Raw genomic sequence first — 24,395 nt, forward strand, 5'->3', positions numbered from 1 at the left:
CCCCAAAAGCAAGCTGGTCAGAAGGGTGAGTGCATTCTCCTGTGCTGTGCTACGACGGGAAATAGGTTAAGCGTATTAACAAAGGTTTACCTTAGACATATTTTCAACTGCTGATAGGTTTACTGGGATATAATCCCATGTTAAAAACCATCTTCATTCTTATTATTTTGAGGTTTAAAATTCACAATTCCACACTAAGTGGCTGAACCACTTATCTGTCATCTTGCTAAAAATATCATCAAGTTTAACCTACTAAAGAGCTCGGCAAATAACCGTATACTGTTACCAAAATCTTTACTACCATAAATTCTACAAAAGGCATATAGAAATGTCCAGGGCGGGGGAGAGTAGTAGAAAACATAAAAAACAAAAATTGCCATATTCAAGAAAGGGTGACGGCACAGACCTTGGGAGCGCAAGGCGAAGGGATGAAAGATGAAAATGAGTAAGTGAACCAGTCTTCAGCATTAACGAAAACTATCATGTGCTTTTACTAACAAAAACAAAGTGTACTTACAGTTGTGAGAGCACTGGGGGATTATCACTGCAATGTTGAAATACTCAAAGCAAATCCCACAGCGCAGCAAGTCATCTATTGTCTGCAATGCAAAAGCACATGTGTGTCAGCAGGACATCAACAGCAGAATCAATGCCTGGCATGCAACTTTCCCTCTAGAACCTAAAATTAATTACATAACACTTACTTGTGAGTGACACATATTTGAAATCTAACTATAGATAAACAACAAAGGATCATGACAAACTTCCCTGAGAATGTTCAAGTTTCAGGTTCTCCCACTTGCTTTGTAGACAGCTGGAGCTGCAGGTTCCTGTGCCTCAGTGTTAGCCCCTCACAACGGGCTCCTGCATCCCTGCCCTTCTTCCGTGTTTCTACCTCTTCAGACACATCCTTGCACACAGTCACCACTTGGTGGAAGATATCAACAAGCAGTTAACACACAGTTTAAGAACAAGTTCATGACTGTCTTAGTTAGGGTTTCCTTTGCTGAGATGAAAACACCATGCCTGAAAGGCAAGTTGGGGAGGAAAGGGTTTATTTGGCTTATACTGCCAGATCATAGTCCATTGCTGGTGGAATCGGGATGGGTTCAAACAGGGATGGAACCCAGAGGCAGAGCTGATGATGCAGAGCTCACAGAGAGGTGCTACTTACAGGCCTGCTTCCTGTGGCTTGCTCAGCCTGCTCTCTGAGCAAGAGAAAGGAGCCTAGGACTGGCACCACCCACAATGGGCTGGCCCCTCCTGCACTGATCAAAATGCCCTATAGCTGGATCTTATGGAGGCACTTCCTCAACTGAGGCTCCTTTCTCTCTGATGACTCTAGCCTGTGTCAAGTTGACACAAAACCAGCCAGTACAAAAAACTGATAAATCCCAAGACTGAAAGAGTCTCTGGTAGGGTATGGTCAATGCACCTGCAATACCAACACTTCAGATGCTTGAGTGCAAATCGACATGTGGCTATATAATGAGGCCCTATCTCAAACAAAAATAAATATAGATAAATGCCAAACTACCCAATTAAAACCCTTATTTCACAATGAGGAAACAACATCCAAGGTGAGCACACAACACTAGGATTGGGGCAAGCCAAGACCAAAATACCCATCCTCCTGATAGTCCACCACTTTCTGCATGACACACCACAGTGCAGCCAAATGAGGAAACCTTCAAAACAGTTAGCGAAGTCCAGTGTCAGTTTGGACAACAAGCTACACAGAACCAGATTTATTCTTGCAACCTAAAATTGTTTAATTTGTTTAAGAGAAGTACTGACAGTAATTACAGTGGGCTGCTTGATTCCCACGAAATGAAGTATGGGAGGCTAAGGACAGAATCCCGGTCTGGCATGGAAGGACGTGGCCCTGGCTAGCATCCTGAGACACAGGCTTCCCAGCATTGGGGAGGCAGAGGCAGGAGGATCCAAATTCAAGACCAACCTGATCTACATAGTTTCTGGGCAGCCAGAGCTACAGAGTGAAGACTCTGCTCAAAAAGCAAAATAAAACCAAAAACCACCACCACCAAAGTAGAATATATTCTCTATCACATATAAAGAAACTTCTGAAAGGACACAACAAAGCAATCGGTCACAGTCACTAAGGTGAGGGAGCTGGGCAATGAGACAGGACAGGAAGGAGATCTTTTTCACTCTATGTACTTCCTGAACTATATGAATCTATTACTTAAAAACTGCAGAGGCAGGAGATGGTTCAGCACTTAAGAGGACCTGCACTGGATTCCCGGCGCCCATCCATGGCTCACGAGCATCCATGACTTCAGTTCCAGGGGAGGTAACGCTCTCCTGTCTCCATGGGCACCAGGCACGAATGCAGTGCATGTACATACAAGTAGGTAAAGCACTTAAGGCACAAAATAAAAGATCATTCTTTAGAATAAATAACGTAAATGAAAGCAAATAAAACTATGGGAGTTCATACTTTTAATCTTAGCACTTCAGAGGCAGGAGCAGGAGGATTCAAAGTTAGAAGCCAGCTTGGGCTAGGCAGTAAGCAAGCTCCAAGCCTAACTGTACCACATATGGAGCCTGTCATAAAACCAAACACAAACAAAAAAGTTGTCATTAACAATCCATATGAAACATTGCATAGCTATAAATCCTGCTTGGGCTGGGCAGTGGTGGCCCATGCCTTTAATCCCAGCACTTGGAATGCAGAGGCAGTGAGTTCTGTGAGTTCTAGGCCAACCTGGTCTACTGAGTTAGTTCTGGGACAGACAGGGCTACAACAAATAAACCCTGTCTCAAAAAAACAACACACACAAAAACAAACAAATAAAACAAGTAATCAATTGAGGAAGGGAAATGTTGAGGTTGTAACAAATGCATTGTGTTTTTTTAAATCTTTTTTTAATTGGTTTTTATTTATTTACATTTCAAATGTTACCCCCCCCTTCCTGGTTTCCCCTCCACAAACCCCCTTCTCTCCCCTGTCCCCCTGCCTCTATGAGAATGCTCCCCGACTGGCCTACCCAGTTATCCCCCTTTCCAGTTTCCCTTCCACAACCCCCTATCCTCTCCTCCCTTCCCCCTGCATCTACAAGGGTGCTCTCCCACCCGCTCACCCACTCCTGCCTCAGCTCCTGCCTTAGCCAGTGTCCTAGCATTCCCCAACCCTGACAGGACCAACCGGCTCTCCTCCCAGTGATACCAGAAAAGGCAATCCTCTTCTACCTATCCAGCTGGAGCCATCGGTCTCCCCAAGATGCATTGTTTTTTAAGAACAGTAAGAAAAAAGACTGCACTCAGAGGCAGAACTAGTTCTGGGACACCAGGGCTATCCAAAGAAACCCCGTCTCAAAAAAAAAAAAAAAAAGCAAAAACAAAAACAAAAACAAAAAAACAAAAAAAAAAACCCAATATCAAAAGCAAAAAAAAAAAAAAAAAAAAACTGTCATAGGGAAATGTTTACGTTGTAGTAGATACAATGTACCGATTACATGTAGAAGAAAAGTAATGGTAAAGCGTGCACTCAGCGGACAGAGGCACGAGGGCTACTCAATCATTCTTGGTAGAAAGACAAACAAAAACAAAAAACAAAAAAAATCCACGGGATGGGCAGAGGTGATACACATCTTTAATCCCAGAACTCCGGAGGCAGAGGAAGGCAAGCTATCTCGGAGAGTTCAAGACCAGCCTGTTCTACAGAACAAGGCTACACAAAGAAACCCCGCCTCAGAACAAACAAACAAACCCACTAACTGTTATTTAAGTGAGATAATTCAGTATGCAATAATTCCTTAAAACGAAAGGCTAAGCGGTGGGTCTAGGTCCTGGCCTCGGTTTTAAAAAGATGTGAGCCAGGGAGGAGCGCTCAGGTTGCTGGAGCTGGTGGATCTTGAGGTCAGCCTGGTCGACATACGGAACTCCAGGCCACCCAAGGGCTACGGGGTAAAACCTTGTCTCCTACATTAATAAAATAAATAAACATTAAATAGAGAGGGATGCGTCATCATTGAGTCATGCAGGGCACAACAGGCAGGGAAACCGGTTGCAGTGTGTGAAGAACAAGGAGCACTTCTGGACCTCATCCAGAAATGGAAAACCATGGTAAGCAGACCGCCTATTATGCTACTTGATTATAAAAAGTCATCCGATGCAACGTCCACCCAAATCACGAGTGGTGTCACTGTTAACACAGGAGTTCTCGTAGGATGAACTGTCACCATCGTTGACACTGCGTTACAGTGACTTTATCCCGGCGACGCGCTGATTGTGACAGAAACCCAAAACATCCGGTTCGTTAGGGCGGCCACCTTGGGCTCACTGCGCAGGACCGCGGCGCGTTCCCGAACCGTCTCGGGGGTTGGAAACTGAGGCCCGGCGTCGCGAGGCCAGTCAGGATAGGGCCGAGGCGGGGGCGCGCGGACCGGGGCGCTCCGCTCGCACCGACGATGTCCGCACCCCGGCCTTCCCCAGACACTCACCTTCATCATCGCCAACCCCGGAGGCCACCGTGGCTCGGCCAGGTCCTCCATGGTCGCACTTGACGAGACCACCAGCTACCGGCCTGCCACGCAGTTCCTCTACTCGAAATTCCCCGCGCTACAGCGTACGTCAGATACGTGCGGCGCGCTCACAGAGAGCGCACAGAATGCTGGGAGCTGTAGTTCTCGTGCGTTGGGCGTCAACAGCTTTGGAAGACTGAGGAGGAAAAAGAATTCCAAGGCATAGCCTGGAGCAATGCAGGCCTTCAACCCCTTGGACCTCAGGAGAAAGAAGATAATTGAAATATTAAGGGCAGCTTTAGTCTGTCTTGTAAAGTGAGTAAACAAAAGATTCCCGAAGTTGATTGAATATTAGGAAAAAGTCAGAAACCAAATAAAGTCTAAGTTTTGATAGAGAGTTCAAGGTCTAGGCTCACATCTCCCTTCAGGTAGTATTCTCTATAGAGATCTGTCCTGCTCCTTGCAAATATATAAAATTACACTTCTGTCTCAACTCCTCTTTCTGTAAGCATTCACCAGAGCCACATAGAGCCTCTGTTCTTCAGCGATAACCACGGTTAAAAATGGCACTTAGTTCTCAGATATTCCCCACGTATAAGGTCCAGTGTTAGCAAAGAGTATTATTAAATCAGTTTAACAGGAACCCACATTCTTTTTCTATCAAATTACTCCAACTAATTGATAAGCTCCTCATCCTCTTCTAGCTTCCAGGTGATGTCTTAGCACCCTGACCTGTCTCCCGCAAGGTTCTTTTTAGGCTGATTTAACCAGAGCCCCATTATCTAGATGTGGGGCAGCATTCATCCTCTGCCTTCTGTGGGCCTCCATTGCACTAAGTCCCAGGGACCACAAGTTGGTCCAGATGCCACCCAAGACAGAACCCTCTAGCTTGCTGTATCATTGATACCCAGGTGGCCCACACATTCACTGGTTCAGCATGTATGTTTTGAAGACTTACAATGGACCAGGCAGATGAGCTCCCCTGAGAAGTAGGCAGAGAGGTGTGGTTGTTACCAATACTTTAGAGACGTGAAGCCTGAGACCCAACAGGTTAGGGCTTCATTCTTTTGAGTTTTTATCATAAAATGACCTCTGTAATCTGGGCCAATTAATTTTCCCTAGCCTACACTCACCTATGAACTGTGCAACAACGACATGAATAACATTTACGTGATAGTTTACTTATTACAGTAATAGCTAACACATATTAGAGACCACCTGTATTCAAAGCACTACTGTAGCTTTTTTTTTTTTTTTTTACATCTGTGTACTTACTTGGTCTATTCCTGTTCAAGGAAAAGAAAAATGGGTAATTGGTGAAGGGCATTTTGCAGGTAAGTAGAACTTAGGGTGTTGGGCTTCTGAGCATATAAGCTACCACAGAATAGTCTCATAAGAATCTGGTCAAGACAAATCTTTCCAGGTACAGATACAGGAACTGGGTGTCCTAACAGGAAAAAGATTCAGACATTCAGACACTGAATCTAGCAAGCCAGCAACCAGAAGACAAGTGGGAGGATTAGATGTATGATGGATCTGGACCATCCAATCAAATGAAATTGAGTTGGGAGCTGTTGGATAGTTCTAGGAACATTAAGGGGAGTGAGTTGCTGTGCGAAGTTATGGCAATGATAAAAATCACGTACGCTGTAGTTATTCGTTTAGGACCCTTTTTGGATACTGGGTAATTAGATTAACAAGTGGCTGGGTCAAAGGGAAATGTATGAGAAAAGAGGGAAGAACTGGGAAGGGAGGAGGACAGCGAGAAGGAGGGAGGGAGGAGAGAGAAGGGAAGAGGGAAGTTAGGAGAAGAGAGGCGGGTAGGGAGACACTCTCTTCTCTGTGCAGAGCCTCAAGGCTACACCCCCATGACATTCATCTCTGAACTCTTGGCACCAGCCACTGTGAGATGCCTGAATGGGCAATGAATGGGCAAATCACCAGCAAATTGCCAGCGAGCTCACATCCCAGGTCATCATTTCTTCTGAGCTGAATGTTTTTCTCCCTGTCCTCTTTAGCAGCACCCAGGGAGCAAAACACTACTCCAGGTCACTTCTCAGCCTGGGTAGGAAAGTTCCAAGGGACAAGGAGGTTTCAGAAAGACCAGCATGGGCTCAGGGCAATATGCCTCCCCCTTTGCCACTCTTAAGCCTCAAGAGCCAGTCTCCTGTAACAAGCTGTCATCTGTCTCTGAGAAATTTGTCCTTCTTTTAGATCAGTAAAGAGTCTGTGCTTCTTTATTCAGGAGCAAACACAAAATGTTCTGTATTTTAAAAGCGGACTAGAGTCAACAGGATCTCCCACAACACTTAGCACCAAGTAAAGAGTCAGGATAGGATGGCTCCATAAAAGACAGATGCCCAGTAAACCTGAATTTTAGATATACTGCAAATATGAAGGATAGTGCATCATAAACATTACACACAGCATACTTATATTTTAAAAATAGTCCCTGCTTATCCGAAATTAATTTTTAACCTGCCTTTATTTGCCAAACCTGACAACCCCAACAGGGCAATGTCCTTCCAGCCAAGTGGGGGTGGGGGACTGTCCTCGACCCACCCTAGATGTCTCATGGTCCTGAGCCCCTGCCAAAAGCCTCTTCGCATCCTGCATTCATCTCTCACCTCCATCCCGTTCCAATTCACTTTCTTAAAGAGTTTGGGGTTTTGCCCTCCTTCTTCCTATCTTCCTTATCTTTCCCTTTCTCCCTCCTTCCATTCTTGTTTTTATTGTTATGTGTCTGTCTGTCTGTTTGCAGTACTAGGGGCCAAACCCAGGGCCTTGGGTGAACTAGGCAAGCATTCTACCACAGTGCGACATCTTCAGCTCCCCCCACTCTCTTAGCTCCCCCCACTCTCTCAGCTGCCCCCACTCTTTTTAGGGTTCAGCTATTTTGTGGTTGAGTGTTTTGCCTATACATCTGTCTGTGCACCACATGCATGCTTGGTATTTGTAGAGGTGAGTGGGGCTGGCGGGGTTGGCGGCGGGGGAAGAAAACTGCTGAATCTGTGGATCTAGCTATGGTTGCGAATTACAGTGTAGATGCTGGGATTCAACTGCTGGTCCTCTGGAAGAGCAGGAACTACTTTTAACCACTGAGCTGTATCCGAGACCCCAACCTTGTAGTTTTTAAGACAAGATCTGGCTATGAAACCCAGTCTATCTGCTTTTACCTCCCACGTGCTGATGCTCCAAGGTGTAGGGCCCCACAAGACCCAGCCCCTACATTCATTTTACTCAATGTCTCCAGCCCCTGACACCTTTTCCAGGAGCTGTGCTACACAGATGACAAGTCAGATATAGTCCCTGAAAAGCTGACAGCCTGAGGTTTGGAGGAGAGACAACATAGACAAGGGAGCATGACAGAAATCGAATTTTCTAATGTGAACTGTGAGTGTGAGTACATTGAAGACTATGGTTCATTGGAGGGTGGAGGACCATGAATGGGATGGCCTGGGAAGTCTCCTGTAGGTAGTAACACGTGCATGGGAGATCCTAGCCTTGGTAAAGTGTCCAGATTTGAACCTCTCCGGGCCTCAATTTTCTCATCTGTAAAATGAGTGGATCAGAGACAGCATTTGCATCCAAGGGACTTTTAAGAAGTATGCTAATGCACTGCAGTGTTATTTGAAATTCAAGTGCAAAGCAAACATAGAAAACATACATGATTTTAAAATCTGAGTGATAGACCTAACAAATTGATAAACTACTACCTACATTATTCAAAAAAATTGAAAATTTCTATCAAAACTCGGACGTTTATTGGCCGCCATCTTACAAACAGCCACATGGGGGCAACAAAGTACCACACAAACTGAGACTGAGCTGGTCAAGCGCTGCATTAATCCATAATTCATTCATATCTTGTCTTTTCACTTAATTGACTTTCATGATCTCTGGGTATGTTTGGGATCCTTTTCAGAACCTATAGAAGAGAAAGAATTGAATCAAGGTGTGGTCTGCCCTTAACCCCAGCCGTCAGGAGGCCAAGCAGGCAAATCTCTTGGAGTTCAAGGCCAGCCATAGCTACGGAGTGAAACTCTGTCAAGATAGAATGAAAGAGGGGAAAGGGAAGGAAGGAGGGATATGCCCCTCCCCATTCCTATCTTCCTGAGGTCATGTGTGTAGTTTCTGACAAGCCCCCAAGGCAGGCACTATTACTATATCTACTTTAGAAATGAGGATCCTGGGAAGTTAGAGACGTTTCCTCTTTTGAAAGGATTCCTAAAGAGAAGCTAGGAAGACTATAAGAGCCAGAGATAAGGAGGATTGGAGCAAAATAGTCTTCTGGAGAGGATAGCCCAGTTATTGCACTCAGGAATGCACAGCTGCTGTGCTTGGCTGCACGAGATCAAGCCAGTGAACGCTGCAGCATGGAGTGTTGCGGTGGCTTGACTATGTTTGGCCCAGGAAGTAGCACTATTAGGAGGTGTGATCCTGTTGGAGTAGGTGTGGAGTAGGTTGCAAGAAGTGTGTCACTGTGGGGGTGGGCAGTGAGACCCTCCTCCTAGCTGTCTGAAGTCAGTCTTCTGTTTGCCTTCAAAACAAGATGTAGAACTCTTAGCTCCTCCAGTGCCAGGCCTACCTGGATGCTGCTGTGCTTCCTGCCATGATGATAATCTGCCGAACTTCTGGACATGTAAGCCAGCCCCAACTAAATGTTGAACTTTATAAGAGAGACTTTGCCATGGTGTCTCTTCACAGCAATGAAAACCCAAACTAAGACAAAAGTTGGTCCCTGGGATTGGGGTGTTATATGATGGGCCTGACCATGGTTTTGTTTGTTTGTTTGTTTGTTCTGTTGTGTTTTGTTTTGTTTTTGTTTTGTTTTGTTTGAAGGAAGGTAGATTTGGGGACTTTGAATTTGAAAAGCTATGGAATGCTTTAAGTAGGACTCAATGGACCATCCTAGTAAGAATATGGAAAGCGTTGGTGCTGAGGGTGATTTGAACTCTGGAGGTCATTCTTACATTTTATTGAAGAATGTTGCTGCTTTCTGCCCTTGTCTGAAAAGTCTGTCTGAGATTAAGGTAAAGAGATTTCGATCAAATGAATTGACAAAGGAAGACTCAGAAAGGCGCAGCATAGACTATGTCCTCTGGTTTGCTCCTATGAAGAGCATTTTGATCAAGCTTAGGCAGTGAAGAAGTTGGAAAACAGAAAGCTCGTGAAGATATAATAGAACAAGGGGACCATGTTCCAGCCCCAGCAAACAGCAGAACTCAGCAACTTTGGCCATGTGGCTCTCTGGCTTAAGAGTCAAGAATAGAAGGGGGTTATTGGCACAATTGATGTTGGTTAGCTGGAACTAAGAAATTAGTGGTGATTAAGAAGAGACCAGGATCATTTAGGTAAAAAAAAAAAATCTTCTGGGAAGTGTTTTCTGAGAGCACAAAGGAGCTGTGTTCCAGAGATAGCCAAGATTGTACCTCATGCTGCAACTGTACTTGGTAATGTGTAAGAATCACCCATGTGGCACTTGTTTTGAAGTCATGAAGGGGTCATGGAAAGCAGCTGGGAGAGGCCATAGAAGGTCATTGGTTAAGCTTCAGCCTCAGTTGCAGTTGAGGGCCCAGGACTGAAGGGGTCAGGCAAGGAAGTTGAGGCTTGGCACCATGAAGAGAGCCTATGAGAGGCTATAGGTGAAGCAGTAGAATACCACAGTGAATTGGAGATGGCAGTACCATGAGATGACCTCCAAGAACAGCAGCAGCAGTGGAATGGAGTCAACCAGAGTACTACACAAGCAGAGTTGAAGAAGTGACACGAGCCATTTGGAGGAGCCCAGGAGATCATTTGTGGATCCAAGACAATGGAACAAGAAGCTGTAAAGTTGGTATTACCTTGGATACCTTTAGAGATGTCAGAGCCATGGATACCTGCTGAGGAAAGCTGCTAACAGGGAGTGGAACCAGCCCAAGAGAATGAAGTTTGTTGCTGCTGAATGCCAGATCTGCCAACAGAAGTCAACAAGGGTGAAAGGAGTTGGAGATCTGAAGAGCGTTTTGACATTAGACATGAAAACATAGAGTATGTCCAGCTGGTTTTCTGTTTGCTTTGGTCTAGTATTTCCTCTTAATGATGTTTTGGGATAGTAATGTATATCCTGTATGATGTTGGAGGAATGTGATCTCCTTTTCTTATTTTGATTTCTTAAGGAATTACAGTTAAGAGATTGCATGAGTGTCAGAAGAGACTTTGAATTTTGGACTTTTAACACTATTGAGACTGTTAGACCATGGGAGCTTTTGAAGTTGAACTAAATGTATTTTGCATTATGTTATGGCTAGGTATGACCCCCATAGACTCATATGTTTGAACAAGCCAGGAAGTGATATGGTTTAAATATGTTTGGTCCAGAGAGTGACTCTATTAGGAGGTGTTGCCTTTTTGCTGGAAGTGGGCCACTGTGGGAGTGGGCAATGAGACCCTCTCCTCCTAGCTGTCTGAAGTTAGTCTCTCCTGTTTGCCTTCAAGATACCAACAAGATACCTAGAACTCTCAGCTCCTCCAATGCCATGCCTACTTGGATGCTGCCATGCTTCCCACCATGATGATAATAGACTGAAGACAAACTAAGACAAGCAGGGAAGGTTTGCTCCTGACTGAGAAGCCATGGTCAGCTGACAGTGTTGCAAGGAGGAGGAGTCGGTCTTATTTATGAGTATAGCCTCTGTAAGTCAAACCATGTTCCAGAGGATGGCCCCACCCAAGAGTACAACACAAATTGAACCTGGCAGGTTATTTTTAAGAGGGGCGGGGCATGAAGTTGAAAGTGGGTAGTTAAGTGGGGAAAGAATCTGGGAAGAGCCAAGGGGAGGATTGAGGGTGTGGCTATGATTTAAATAAACTGCCTGCATGAAATTCTCAAAGAATAAAATTTCTGATATTTTTAAAAAGACTTTGCTAGTGGCTTCCCAGGAAGGAGGGAAACTAGGACCTAGACCCAAGCAGCCAGGCCTTGGAGATCCATTAGGGTGGCTATTCCACTTTTAGAATGTGTTTCTCAAGGGTATCTCCTGGAGGTCCGGCTATTAATATGCTCCTTGGGGTTCGCCTGGCATCACGGTTCTAAAGACAAAACATCTTTCTTTAAAAAAAAAATTCTAGTTATCTTGATATAGTCAAGAAAAACAGACTGGGACCTCTAACTTAAGAGCAGACATGTAATCTGACCAAATGAGTCATGAGTCTGACCCATCCTCTACTTAATGATTGGTCCACTGAAGCATGTGATCAAGGTTGACCAATCGGAGACAATCCTGGCCGGGACTTGTGTTTTTGAGTTGGCTTTTTCCTGATAAGGTGGCTAAGTGCTAAGGCGTAAGATTAGGATCCCTTTGGACATCTTTGCCAATACTTGGGAAGGGGCAGGCTGGATGAATGGGCCATGTGAAGGAGGAAACATGAAAGGTGGACAGTCCAAACTTGCTGACATCTTGCTCCCTCAACTCCCTCCTCCTCAACCCACACAGCCTCAGAGCATGAACCAAGTGTGCCCTTTTGCTTAAGATGGGCCTTGCTGGGTTTCTGTCACTTTGAACTAAGCCCTACTTAATGCATTTCTCAGCATCTCTGAGGCAGCAAGAACCAAGCTATTGTCAGGGAGTGAAAGACCTGTGAAAGTCAGTCCAGATAGGATTTGCATGATAAGAAGATCTTGTTTCATACAGAGCAGCCATCTAAAGTGGCCTGGGATGGAAGGTCTGCAGCGTTGCCACATGTATGAGCCAGTGGACCCACAGTGAAGAGGGTGAATGAGTTCCGTGGAGGTTCAGACACATCTGTGGCCATCAGAAGGAGCAAAACTAAGAAACCGAAAGGTAATCCCCCCCACCCCACCCCCAGGTTTTCTCTGCATGTGCGAGGGGGGCGGGGTGCTATGTTTTTCTTACCAGTTATGGGTTGGTTAGTTTTGTGAGACAGGGTCTCTCTCCATAACTTAGGCAGGACTAATATAATGCACTGTATAACCCAAGCTGGCCTTGAGTTTGAGGGAATCTTCTTCCTCCCTCAGCCTCTCAAGCGCTCAAATTCCAGATGAGAACTAATACTCCTGGCTACTCCCTTCTTCACACTGCAGTTAAGAAGCAGATGATCCTTTGTAATTCGGGACCCAGGATGCTATCAAAACACACATGCCACACCCAAATCCCCAATGACACAACCTCTATTGCTAAAGGCTTGCTAAGGTCTAGAAGCCAGGTTGATTTTTTTTTTTTTTTTGAATCAAGGTTTCACTATGTAGACCAGGCTTGCCTTGAACTTGAGATCCTTCCAACACACCCAACCTTAACAATAGTATTTTTACTTTTAGTCATTGTTGTTTTTTTTTTTAATTTTATGTGTGAGTATCTTGCCTGCATGTATATACATATACTACCTGCATGCCTGGCACCCATGGAGGTGAAAAGAGGGTGTGAGAGTCCCTGGAACCATCATGTGGGTGTTGGAGACCCAGGTCATCTGCAAGAGCAACAGATGCCTTTAACTCACCTCTTAGCCCTACCAATAATGCTTTAACAGTAACAAGGAGGATCAATACTCCTACTATTCCTTCCAAGGGCTTCTCACTCTCTTAGGATGATTTCAAAATCCTCATCCTGGCTTGAAAGCCCTGAGTACTTCTGCTACATCTGTAATATCTTTCTCTGTCTCCTCCAGCCTCTTTGGATTTTTTTCCATTCTTCTCCCATGCCAGGCTCTTTCAACATGCACTTCCTGTGCATCCCTCCAAATCCAGGCCCATCCTCTCATATGGTGGCCCAATCCAGCCTAAGATTCCTCTTCTCAAAGCCTCACTCTCTCAGCTTAGAGCTGAAGTCAGTACCTGTCCCTTCTCCCACACCTTTGATCTTTGTTTTGCTGATATCACCGTTTGACCTCCGGATTTTGATGTCGGTCCAGTGCACAGGCATCTGGATACAATTTACTCACGACTGTGTCCCAAGACTTACAGCACGCTTGGCAAATGCAATGATTAATGTGGTCATCATGACAAGAACTGGAATCACATAGAAGCTGAGCCTCTGGGTGCACCTGTGAGGGAAGTGTGTAGTCCCTTAATGTGGGGCAGCACCATCCTATAGAGTTTTGTTGCACTAGTATTCATCACTGCCAGCTCCCTGACTATGGATGCAACATAACTTCACACTCCCGACACCCTGATATCTCTGCCATGGGTGACTATACCCTTCAACTGGGAGCCAGGATAAACCCCTAATAGGCATTGACAGTAACAAGAAAACTAACTTCACACACAGTGGGCTCTCAGATACTATCTAGAAACCTGTGCATGGTAGTGACGACCATAGTTATTCCATTCAGAAACAGCATTTGGTCCTTCAGTGTGGGCAGATACTCAATATTTATTGAACCTCTCCTATGTGCTGGGCACCAGACTTCTGCCTGGAGACAGTGTGGAGAAAATAGACAAATTCCCAGACTTACCTTGTAAGTTGGAGGAAGAAACAATACAAACAAAATCATTCTTATGATAAATGACAAAGAGAGTAGAGTCTGTTGCCGGGTGGTGACTGGGGAAAGGGCATCTCTAGGCCAAGTAGTCAGATGAGGCTATCTGAGGCAGTGACTAGAGGCTGAGGGCAGAGAACCTTGGAAAGTGTCCCAGGCTGAGGACTTAACCAGGGCAGAGGCTGCATCAAGCTAAGAGGGACAAAGACTTATGTGGAGAGTAGCCCGGAGATGCAGAGAGCGGTTGGAGAGACAGGCTGTTTTAATTAGGGTTTCTGTTGCTGTGATAAATGCTGTGACCAAAAGCAACTTGGGGAGAAAAGAGTTTAATTCATCTTATACTCCCTGGTCACACTCTATCTCAGAGGGAAGTCAGGGCAGGAACTCAAGGCAGGAACCTAGAAGCAGAAACTGATACAGAAGCCATGGATGCATGCTGCTGACAGCTTTCTCCTATGTTTTGCCTTCTTTATTACAACACCCAGGACCATCAGCCCAGGAATAGCACAGCCCACATCAATCATTAATCAAGAAAATGCACCACAGGCTTGCCCACAGGCCAATCTGGTGGGGGAATTTTCTCAACGGATGGTCCCTCTTTCTAAATGACTCTAGCTTGTATAAAGTTGACATAGAACTATCCAGCATATGTATCTTTGGTCCAAGAAGCAAGACTTGGAGTTTTACCTTCTGCTATGTCCTGGTCACATGATCCTGTTTGGTCCTAAGCTCTGAGGGAGAAAGGCAGAGACCAGCTCCAGAGTGATACTGTCTGAGTCTGTCCCCAACCCTGTGCTTCCTTGTAGTGACCGTGTGGCAGGCCTTCCAACCTCTCCAGGCAACTTATTCATTGACTGAATCAGAGAAATAGTGGTGCCTGCCTTGCAAGATCAATGAAAGGACTACTTAGTTAGCTTTGGGCTGTAAAAGGATCACAAAAGGCTCAATCTGTCCATTATAGCCATTCCTTTCCCCCTTTCCTTTGTCATTTTAATTATTATTTATTTACAGGGGTATGACTTGGTGTGTCACCACATGTGCCTAGAGATCAGAGGACAACTCTAGGGAGTCATGATTTTCTCTTTTGGCCATGTGGGTCCTAGGGATACAACTCAGATAGTCAGGGCTTTTACCTGCTGAAACACTGTTCTGGTCCCTTCTTTGTCCTTTTAATGACAAGATACAGAAGCCTACTCAAGTTATAGCAAGCTATATCCAGAAGGGGAGGGTGAGGTCTCTCGGGTTTCAGGGCAATAAGGTGGGTACACACAGTTTGTTCTCATGCCAGGTCCACATGACTTTGCTCTCAGAGGTGCTGGTCTCCACCATGGCCTTCCTACAACTATTCACCCCTCATTTTCTAACTTCTGCTGAAACTTCCTTTAAAAGACCAACTCACTAAGGGCCAGGGTTACTATCCAATCAACCACACTTTCCTTTGGGTCAGTGGCCATCAATGGCAGAGTGCATTGGCACAGGAGATAAGGTTGATACTGAGAGCATCCTCTAAAGTCACTGGGGTATCAGGCTACATCCTTTAAAAAGCATGGTGGGCAGAGAAGGGATAATTGACATTCCTTCTGTGATTCTGCAGCTTCTGCCCGTACAATAATGAGCCTTCCTAGTCTCTTGTCTTAGAGGTAAGGAAGCTGAGGCTGTCCTGGGCAAGAGACTTCCTCCAGTTAGTGGCCAGTGGGAATAGTGGAATTTCAATTAAAGTTTTTCCTTTGAAATTAGTTTGATGCAGCCAGTCATGAGAAGTCCAACAGATTGTTCTTTCTTTCCACAGAGCACAGAGGTGAGCGAGGTGACAGTCACCAGGGTCCGTGGTAGTAGCACTTGGACAGACTGTGTGTGTGGCAGATTGTCCTTTCCAATGGCTGTGTAAGATCCACACAGCTGCCTTAGCCATGGGCTCCTAACGAAAGTAGACTGTATTATGCTATGTGCTACTTGCCAAGGTCATTCACTAATGTCAGTCAAAGCTGAGATCTACATTCAGGTGTGGGTAGCCCAGAGCCTTTGTGTGTGTGTGTGTGTGTGTGTGTGTGTGTGTGTGTGTGTGTGTGTGTATTTTTTTTCTTGACAAGCTCATCAATCTGCATGCAGAGGCTGAAGAGGACTGGCATGGGTATGTTTGGTATAGGTGTGGAAGAGTGCTGAGGGCTGAGGAGGGCAAGTGTCAGGGTAGCCAGAGACATCTTTCCTCTCTGTTATAGTTATGCTGCTGTTTGTTTATTAATTTTAGTCAACTTTTGTCAACATGCGCTAGAGTTATCTGGGAAGAGGGGAGTTAACTGAGGCAGCCCGTGAATGAGTCTAAGGCATTTTCTTGATTAAGGATTGATGCAGGAGGACCCAGCCCACTGTGGGAGATGCCACCCTGGGTAGGCAGTCCTGAGTTATATAAGAAAAGAAGTTGTGCTAGGACACATCCTCCACCCGGACTTGAGACTTGAGTCTGAATCCTCTCCTGGCTGTAGCGACCAATCTCAAATATTCAATATCCCACCTAACGCAAACCTATATGCTCGATTGAGAGCTAGAGTAGAAAAAAGTGAGAGAACAGAAAGTGTTCCTACAGTAGTAAATACAAACATAGCATAAAATATAGAGAATTAATTAGAATTATCCTCAACACCAGCATTTAATAGAAATCAATGAATGCTAGGTCTATTACCCCAGAAGCTGCCACACTTAACTCCTTAAATGGTTGTCAGCGTAACCAACAATCAGGCCTGTGGTGATCCCAGAATCCTGGGAACTGTGTCCTTCAGCAAGCAGGGTAGCAGAAATGATAGTGGTGGGGGGAGGGGGGCTGGAGTGATGGCTCAGTGGTTAAGAGCACCGACTGCTCTTCCAGAGGTCCTGAGTTCAATTCCCAGCAACCACATGGTGGCTCACAACCATCTGTAATGAGATCTGATGCCCTCTTCTGGTGTGTCTGAAGACAGCTACAGTGTACTCAAATACATAAAATAAATAAATAATTCAAAAAAAAAAAGAAAGAAATGATAGTGGGGAATCCTAGTTGAGAGTGCCAGTCCCCTCGGTTGTAAAATAGAGAGACAGAATCTACCATGGTGGGCACTTGTATGGAGCATTCAGCATACAGCACACACTTGATGGATGCCATCATTGGAGGTGAGAAAGTTTAGTGCATTTGACTGAGCATGTTATAACATATCAGTTAGTGACTGCTGTGTAAATACTACCCTAGCATTGAGTGGAACTGAAGCCCATCGCCATTTCTTAGCCCTTTAGACCTCCGGGGCATATCAGCTCTCCTAATCTCTTATGGGAAGCTATTCTTTGCTGAGAGAGTCTGGAGAGGGATGGCGGTACCTTTGTAACTGGGGGTTATCTATTCCTGCTTACAGCTGTCTGACAACCCTTGAGCTACTTTAGGGGTTGGCCTCTGACTCAATTCTAAGGATGGAGAATCAGTCCCAAGGTATTTGTTCTTCTGAGGCTGAGGGGGTGCAGGTAGTGGAAACTTTTAGCATCACTGAGTACCCATTACATGAGACAGGTTGTGGTGAGAAATAGCCCAAAGACTTAGGAAGAGCCCAAGACAATGTTCCTCTCGTCCTTGTCTCATTACAAACTTAAAGACAGCTCCAGTCTGGGGTGTCTTATGTGATGGTCAATGCATTCTCCTGCTTAGGGCTGCTTGGGCTGGAAACCAATTTCTTAAGAAGATTTGAATACAAAATAAACATTCCAGCCATAGATCATATGTCCTTGCCAGTAAAGCAGTCAGACAGCTGAAGTTTGCCCTTGGTGCAAATTTTGTCCCTCAGAGTTAGAGGCACAGTGCTGTTATTTGTTGAGTTAGAACTGATTGGGGTGATCGTTTTGTACAATTAGACTATAGGCAGTTTCAGGGATGGAGGATAGGAACGGGGCCTCATCCATCTGTGTCCCCGGCAACTAACTTGGGGCCAGGCACGTAAGAAGATACTTGTTGGATGACAGGCTTCTAATTTGGGGTTCCAGAATGAGCACAGTTGCTATGACAGGTAAACTGACTGTGGAACGCGTATAAAAAATGTAGCCTTCTAGAAGGTTCCATAGCAGAAGAGCCTGGCTTAGCAGAAGCCACCGTGCAGTGGTAGGATTTGGATGGATATGGTAGTCACTGGGGTTGTGGAAAAGACCTATGCACAGAGACTGTTACATAAAGATCCACCAGAGGGAGCTCCAGGCCCTCAAGTCTTCCTTGACTGCAGCGGGTGGCTAAGAGACACTTTCTAGACAAGGACACTTGACCCAGTCTTGGGGTCATGAATACATAGTGAGAGAAGGCATGAGGCGCATGAAAAGTGCAGGGCTTGGCAAACAGGTGGTTCAAATTCTCACTGTTCCACTTCTACAGCTAGCCTTCGTTGTTCAAACCACTGCTCCCTTAAATAGCTTCCCATTCCTCTCTCTTCTCCTGAGAGCTGGGCATATCCTATTCTGTCAAAACTTTCTCTAATTCATCACTTTGTCTGTCACTCAATTAGGCATCCCTTTCAAACACCGGTGCTTCCTTCTACAATCTAATTTTCATTGTTCGGGGTCAAAGGTGTGTACCAAGGTCATGTCTGTGTGTCTGTATTCCAGCCAGAGGGATTAAAGTTGGGTGGTAAGGGCTGAGCCGCACCACAACTAGAAACAGAGTTCTTCAGTAAATAGCACAATCTCAGTGTTCACAGTGGGATCAGAGATCCTGCAACACTAGAGTCTGACTTCAGGATGAAGAGCAGACTGAAGGATAAGAAGGCCACTCCCCTCGGTGTGTCGGCACCCTTGCAAACAACCACGGAGTATGTTTGAGAAAAAGTTAAGCTGTTTTATTTCACAGGATAGCTCCACATCAAACCAGCAGGCACCATCAGAATACGCAACAGAGGATCCAATCAGACACTCTATAGGACGGGCATTTGGTCATAAGGTAGAGAAATGATACCCAGAAGAGGGCAACAGTTAGCATCACATGGGGACAGGCAACCAGCAATTTCCTAGGGTGGTTTCGGTTTGTTTTTTCCTGTCATAATTTGGGGGAAGAAAGAAAGCAAAGCAAACAAAATCAACCAGCCACTCTGAAGCAATCAGAAGCAAACCTATTGCCAAACCATGTAAACAGTCACACTGCCTGGAACGAGGGCCTGGGCAGCAGAGCTAGCCTCGACCCACTTCCATCTAGGGAAGGAAAGTGCACTCTGGCAGTTCCACCTCAAGGAACAGCTTTGTGATTTGCCTGGGACAGTTTGCACAGAAAGGAGTTGTCAGCAAAGGACAGCAATAGCCATTTGGCCAGTCCCAGTGGACGGGACAATAGTACGCTGGCAGATCCACCTTATGAGAGGCCAGGAGGTCTGGACTGACAGTGAAGTCCCTTCTGGGTCCCCTGGGTAGGTTGAGTATGTGGAATTCTCCACTTTGAATTCATCTGAGTGGAGAAGAGACCCCAGAGAACCAGGGAAGTGGACACGAGCTGTCAGCATCAGATCTGCACAGCAGAAAATCAGCTAAGCAATACCTTGGCCCACCCACTTCCTGCCTCTTCCTCCCTGTCATACCTTTCCCTCCCAGACCAACAGGACCCACCACCGCAGCCAGACATGACACCCCACTCCACCCCTTTCTGGGTTTCTCAGAAGAATGAGGCGTTTGCTCTAGTGTGGAACCATCTGGAAGATGAGAAGTTAGAAACAGAATGGCCGAGAGGGAGGACTGTCCTGTTAGTCCTTGGGGTTTTCCAGCATTTGTTCCGAGTGTATGTGCACTGGCCACTCAACGATGACCAAGTATCAAGTCACGGTATGTTCTCTGCATCCATGCCTCCTGAATAAGAAAGGAATGCACCCGACAAGGCACTCCAGGAGATGCCAATGAAGGGAGCCCCTGTACAGGCTTCTCTCCCACCAGCTCCCCTTTGTGTACCACAAACCAGTTTAAAGTGTTTATAAGGCAGATCTCTGAACTTCTGGTTCCAGCCAGTAGCCAACGGATGGCTCCATTTCCCTGTGTCTCTTCCCACTCCGATTTGATTTCTTCACTGGATATAAACCTTTCCGTTCCTCAGGAATCCATTTCCCTCCTGACCCCTGGTTTAGCGACTTCAGAGGAAAGACTCCCTAGTCTTAATTCCCACCCCTGCAATTCCCTCCAGTTGTGTGCTCTGTCCGGGGTTCAAAAGGCGCTTCAAGGTGAGAAGTTAGCACTGAAGAGAAGGAAAGACGACAGTTGTTCACAGGATCCCACAGCTCAGAGTAGCTCAACGAGGAAAAGAGAAGGAGGGCAGGGAGGGCGAGTGGGGTCGGAAGCTCGGCTTGTTCTCAAATTGATCGGAGAAAGGTCTTTAGTGGCAGCTGGGCCACAAGGTGCCCAGGAAACTAGACCAGGAATTAATTGTCTTTGGTCAGTTTTAATTAAATGAACATCTTGCTGGTTCATTCCTAAAACAGACTGAACACTGTTATACATAAAGACAAAAGGCTTGACCTTGGGGTAAGTTGGAGGTTAAGAAATCATTCCATGAAGCCAAAATAATTCTTTTAAATGCCCGTTATAAACTAACTGATCAGTACAGCTTTCAATAATGGTGATGAACATTGGTAGACACCACTTCCCCTTGTACGATTGGCTATATTGAGGACTACTAACTATGTTACTACACCCCCCACCCCAATCACTGTACAATTAGGTTTCTGGTATTTGTTTTAACATCGATCTATCTACTAGGTGCAAAGATTTGGTGAGTGGCAATGGCTATAATGTAATTGTAGCCTTCTTTAAAAAAATTACAGTTTCACATTTTAACAGTTACTTTCCAGCATTTAACAAATACAGCAATATATAGTGGACTAAAAACAGGCAGGAGTTGGAAGGGAGATGCTCACACTAGATAGACACGGATGGGACTGAGTTGGGAACTGGGGGTGGCTGAGACATGCAAAGGGACCAGATGAAGTGTGCTGGGGATGGGGATGGACAGTGTTTTTCCATTTGTTCTACATCAAAGCTCAGATTGGGGGTTGGAAGAGTTGGGGACTCATCTGCCATCTGTGTGTGTGCTTCCCTAAATGTGAATTCATCAGCCACTTGCCAATGGGGGAAAGATAGATGCATAAGGAAAACAGCTGAGGCTCTGCTCTTGGGGCATTTGGGGAGAGGCAGTAAGGAAAACAAAATAAGTCAACCCAGAGACAAATCAGCACAGCATAACTGGCAATAGGTGCATCAGGTAATAGATTTGTAAACTCAATTTTGCTCCTATCTGGTATCCAGGCAGAGAATATTGCATTTTTGCCTGGGAGGTGAGTGGACTTAAAAATCTGGGAATAGCCCTGGGATACAAAAGAGAAGTCTTATCTCCTTATATGCATAGCAGAGATAACAGATTCCTGGAAACTAGGGCTTCCTGAGCCTGATGCAGCCCACGGGACCATCTGGCATATCTTGTGCAGGTCCCAGCCCACCCCCAGGCCGTACTGTCTTTCAACTATAGAATGGAGATACCTTTATGTGCTCAAAAACATAGGGCCCATCATAGCAGGAGCTGAGAGGAAAGGAAGGCTTGATGGCTCGGGCATCTTACTGACATTCTCATTTTGTGCCCATTCTTGATCCATAGGGTACTCAGTGCTGATCCCACAGGCAAGGCAGATCCTCCCCATACCCAAGTACCAGTGACTCACTAGGTCCCTCCCCGGGGAAGGGGCAAGATGTCTTTAAATGGAGGACCCAAGAGATGGTGGAAGCAAACCCAAAGGGAAGAAATGCCAAGGAGGTTACTTCAAAGCATCTGTAGGTGACAAGAGTGGCATAGCCCCAGGTCACATGGCTCCTGTGGAGACTGTGACACAGATTCTGGATTTTGGACTGTAAAATTTGGAGGTAGGCAGAGAACCAGCCAGGGTGTGTGTGTGTCTGTGTGTGTGTGTGTGTGTGTGTGTGTGTGTGTGTGTGAGAGAGAGAGAGAGAGAGAGAGAGAGAGAGAGAGAGAGAGAGAGAGAGAGGAGAAGGAGAAGGATGAGAAAGAAGGAGGAGGAGGAGGAAGAAGAGGGAGAGGAGGAGGAGGAGGAGGAGGAGGAGGAAAAGGAGGAGGAGGAGGAAGAAGAAGAAGAAGAGGAAGAGGAGGAGGAGGAGGAGGAGGAAAAGGAGGAGGAAGAAGAAGAAGAGGAAGAGGAGGAGGGGGAGGAGGAGGAGGAAAAGGAGGAGGAAGAAGAAGAAGAAGAGGAAGAGGAGGAGGGGGAGGAGGAGGAGGAGGAAAAGGAGGAGGAAGAAGAAGAAGAAGAGGAAGAGGAGGAGGAGGAGGAGGAGGAGGGGGAAGAGGAGGAGGAGGAGGAGGAGGAAAAGGAGGAGGAAGAAGAAGAAGAGGAGGAGGAGGAGGAGGAGGAAGAGGAGGAGGAGGAGGAGGAGGAAGAGGAGGAGGAGGAGGAGGAGGAGGAGGAGGAGAAAAGATCCTGGGTTTGGCATGCAGAGGGCGAGTAAAAATGTAGGACTAGGTTTGCCCGCGGCACATTATCCAACAATTCTGGAAGTATCTGGAAAATGGAGACGACAAAAAAAGCAGGTAAAATGGAATCAAAAGAGCCATGCAGAAGTCTGTTGTGACACTACAGAATCACGTACCTTGTTTCTACCACCATGTTTTGTCTACGTTAACTGCTTTAGAAGAAATGGAAGGAGAGGAGGGATGGAGGGTGGGGAGCACTGCCATTGTCATAGAACCCCAGCCTACGGTGTTTCCTAGGACGGAGGTCAGGGGATGACTGGGCACCAGGGGCAGAGTGTGGTGTGGATTGCTCTCAAACAGACCTGGTGTGACCGAACGCCTCCTTGCCCACTCAGTTCCAAATCTGACAAAACATAATCAGTAGAATGAGGAGGAAGAAAAACATTAAGTATTTTGAAGATGAGAGAAGTAAAACTTGTATTGTCACCACAGCTTAATCCCTACAGCACTTCTAGGGTTTGAACTAATTCACACTACGGTTTTGGGTTTTGTTTGTTTGTTTTTTGCTGTTATTGTTCCCTCAACCACAGACCGATGCTGTGTTAGGATGGTGCACAGCGTCTCACCATCCTGATTCAGCATACAAGCTCAAAGGTCTTCACACCAACTTCCCCTGTGGCTCTTGGGGTACAGTTGACCCTTGGCCTCCGGGTGACAGGGCAGGGTCTCTGGGGGCATGGGTGAAGGGTTTTCTATGGAGGGTTCCCCACCTTTAGGAGCAGCCTGCTTAGGGGTACTGCCTGCCCCACCCTTCCTTGAGGGGCAGACTGTTCTGGAAGGCCACGACTTCTGGAGACAGCTGGAGACTGTTTCTGGTTTTGTGTCTCTGCAGGTTAGTGGTATATTGCTTCGTTCGCAGTTACTGTGGGGGCCTCTAAGTTCTCCCAGAGAAGTCCCTGCAAATCCCACCGAATAACAGCGGGAAATGTTTGGTGGCATGGGTCTGAGGTAAATCTAAGTTTCATAAAAAGAAAAAAAGGAGCGTCTATATACAGTTAGCATGTGTGTATGCCCAGCTCTCTAGTATATGTATATAGATGCATAAATATATATATACACACACCTACAGACACATACGTACACATATGCGTATATATGCATGTATTGGTATACACACACATATATACGTATGTAGAGAATATCGAGAGAATAGTTTTCCAGTGAAAATATGAGACGCTGGTAAGCATCTGCCTCAATCTCAGGAAACACCGTCCTTGGGACTGATCTTGCTCCAGCATTCCTTGGCATGTCTGTCTGCTCACAAGAGGTCTGTGGCATTCACATGGCTGAGTAGGAGTTGCAGCTAACGCCTGGGCCTCTGCTCTCCACAGACATACACCCTCCCAGGCTGACCTTCTAGGATCTGCCCTCCAAGGCCAGGAGATCCCTGGGAAGCAAGTGGAAGCCACGGAGGCCACCCTAGGCCTCGGTGTGCTGCAGTGGGCCACGGCGATGTCACCGATCCTGCAGGTCACATAGTGCCGGACTTGTCTGAGGAGCTATTAGGGAACATCTTCTCGGTAGGTGTCACTGCCGGGCTGCCCACACCTGAGCTGCTGCTGCTGCTGGACCGGTGCTGGACCACAGGTCTGACTGGACGCATGGGGGGTGGACGCAGCTGGGCACCAGCCAGGCGAGCCGACAGGGCTGGCTTGAAGGTGGTCATCATCTCTGTAGACGAGCTGCTGCTTCGACGCATGGCAGCATCGGGGTCTCGGATGACAATGGTGTGCAGGGGGCTGGCAGGCTCTGAGCTGATGGGGCCTGGTGGATTCTTTAGGGGCTCCAGGGTGTCCAGCACCACATCTGGTGCCTGCTTGACAGTGTTCTGTCTCTCAAGTTCCCGCAACTCATGAAGAGCCGTGCTCATGGTCTTCTCGATGTCCTGAGGACAGAGAGGGCTCTGGTCAACACAGTGTCTT

The 24,395-nt window shown here is 46.3% G+C and overlaps 2 protein-coding genes and 1 long non-coding RNA gene across 12 annotated transcripts in view; 1 reads left to right on the forward strand and 2 right to left on the reverse strand.

The window, feature by feature from the left end:
• Rad18 (RAD18 E3 ubiquitin protein ligase) overlaps positions 1–4,593 on the reverse strand; it is an 85,469-nt gene extending 80,876 nt beyond the window's left edge. For 6 of the 7 annotated variants that reach the window (XM_087658156.1, XM_087658157.1, XM_087658155.1 and 3 more), the window contains exons 1-2: positions 4,467–4,593; positions 518–599 (exon numbers count right to left, since the gene is read on the reverse strand). Coding sequence is in view for 4 of the 7 variants with exons in the window: in XM_087658154.1 (XP_087514280.1) it covers positions 518–599; positions 4,467–4,517 (133 nt within the window). In the remaining 3 variants the exon portion in view is untranslated. The remainder of the gene's footprint in view (positions 1–517; positions 600–4,466) is intronic. The other variant, NM_001077673.1, reaches the window with a different exon arrangement.
• Positions 4,594–4,595: 2 nt separating this feature from the next.
• Positions 4,596–24,395, forward strand: part of LOC102548080 (uncharacterized) — a 67,176-nt gene continuing 47,376 nt past the window's right edge. The window contains exons 1-2 of the long non-coding RNA XR_015686116.1: positions 4,596–4,802; positions 12,164–12,313. This is a non-coding gene — a long non-coding RNA (uncharacterized LOC102548080). The remainder of the gene's footprint in view (positions 4,803–12,163; positions 12,314–24,395) is intronic.
• Srgap3 (SLIT-ROBO Rho GTPase activating protein 3) overlaps positions 18,781–24,395 on the reverse strand; it is a 233,264-nt gene continuing 227,649 nt past the window's right edge. For all 4 annotated transcript variants that reach the window (NM_001443710.1, XM_087658875.1, NM_001191975.2 and 1 more), the window contains 1 exon segment: positions 18,781–24,358. In NM_001443710.1, coding sequence (NP_001430639.1) covers positions 23,945–24,358 — 414 coding nt within the window. In that variant the 3' untranslated portion in view covers positions 18,781–23,944.

This window comes from Rattus norvegicus, chromosome 4, assembly GCF_021556685.1.
Source record: "Rattus norvegicus strain SHRSP/BbbUtx chromosome 4, alternate assembly SHRSP_T2T, whole genome shotgun sequence".
NCBI lineage: Eukaryota > Metazoa > Chordata > Mammalia > Rodentia > Muridae > Rattus > Rattus norvegicus.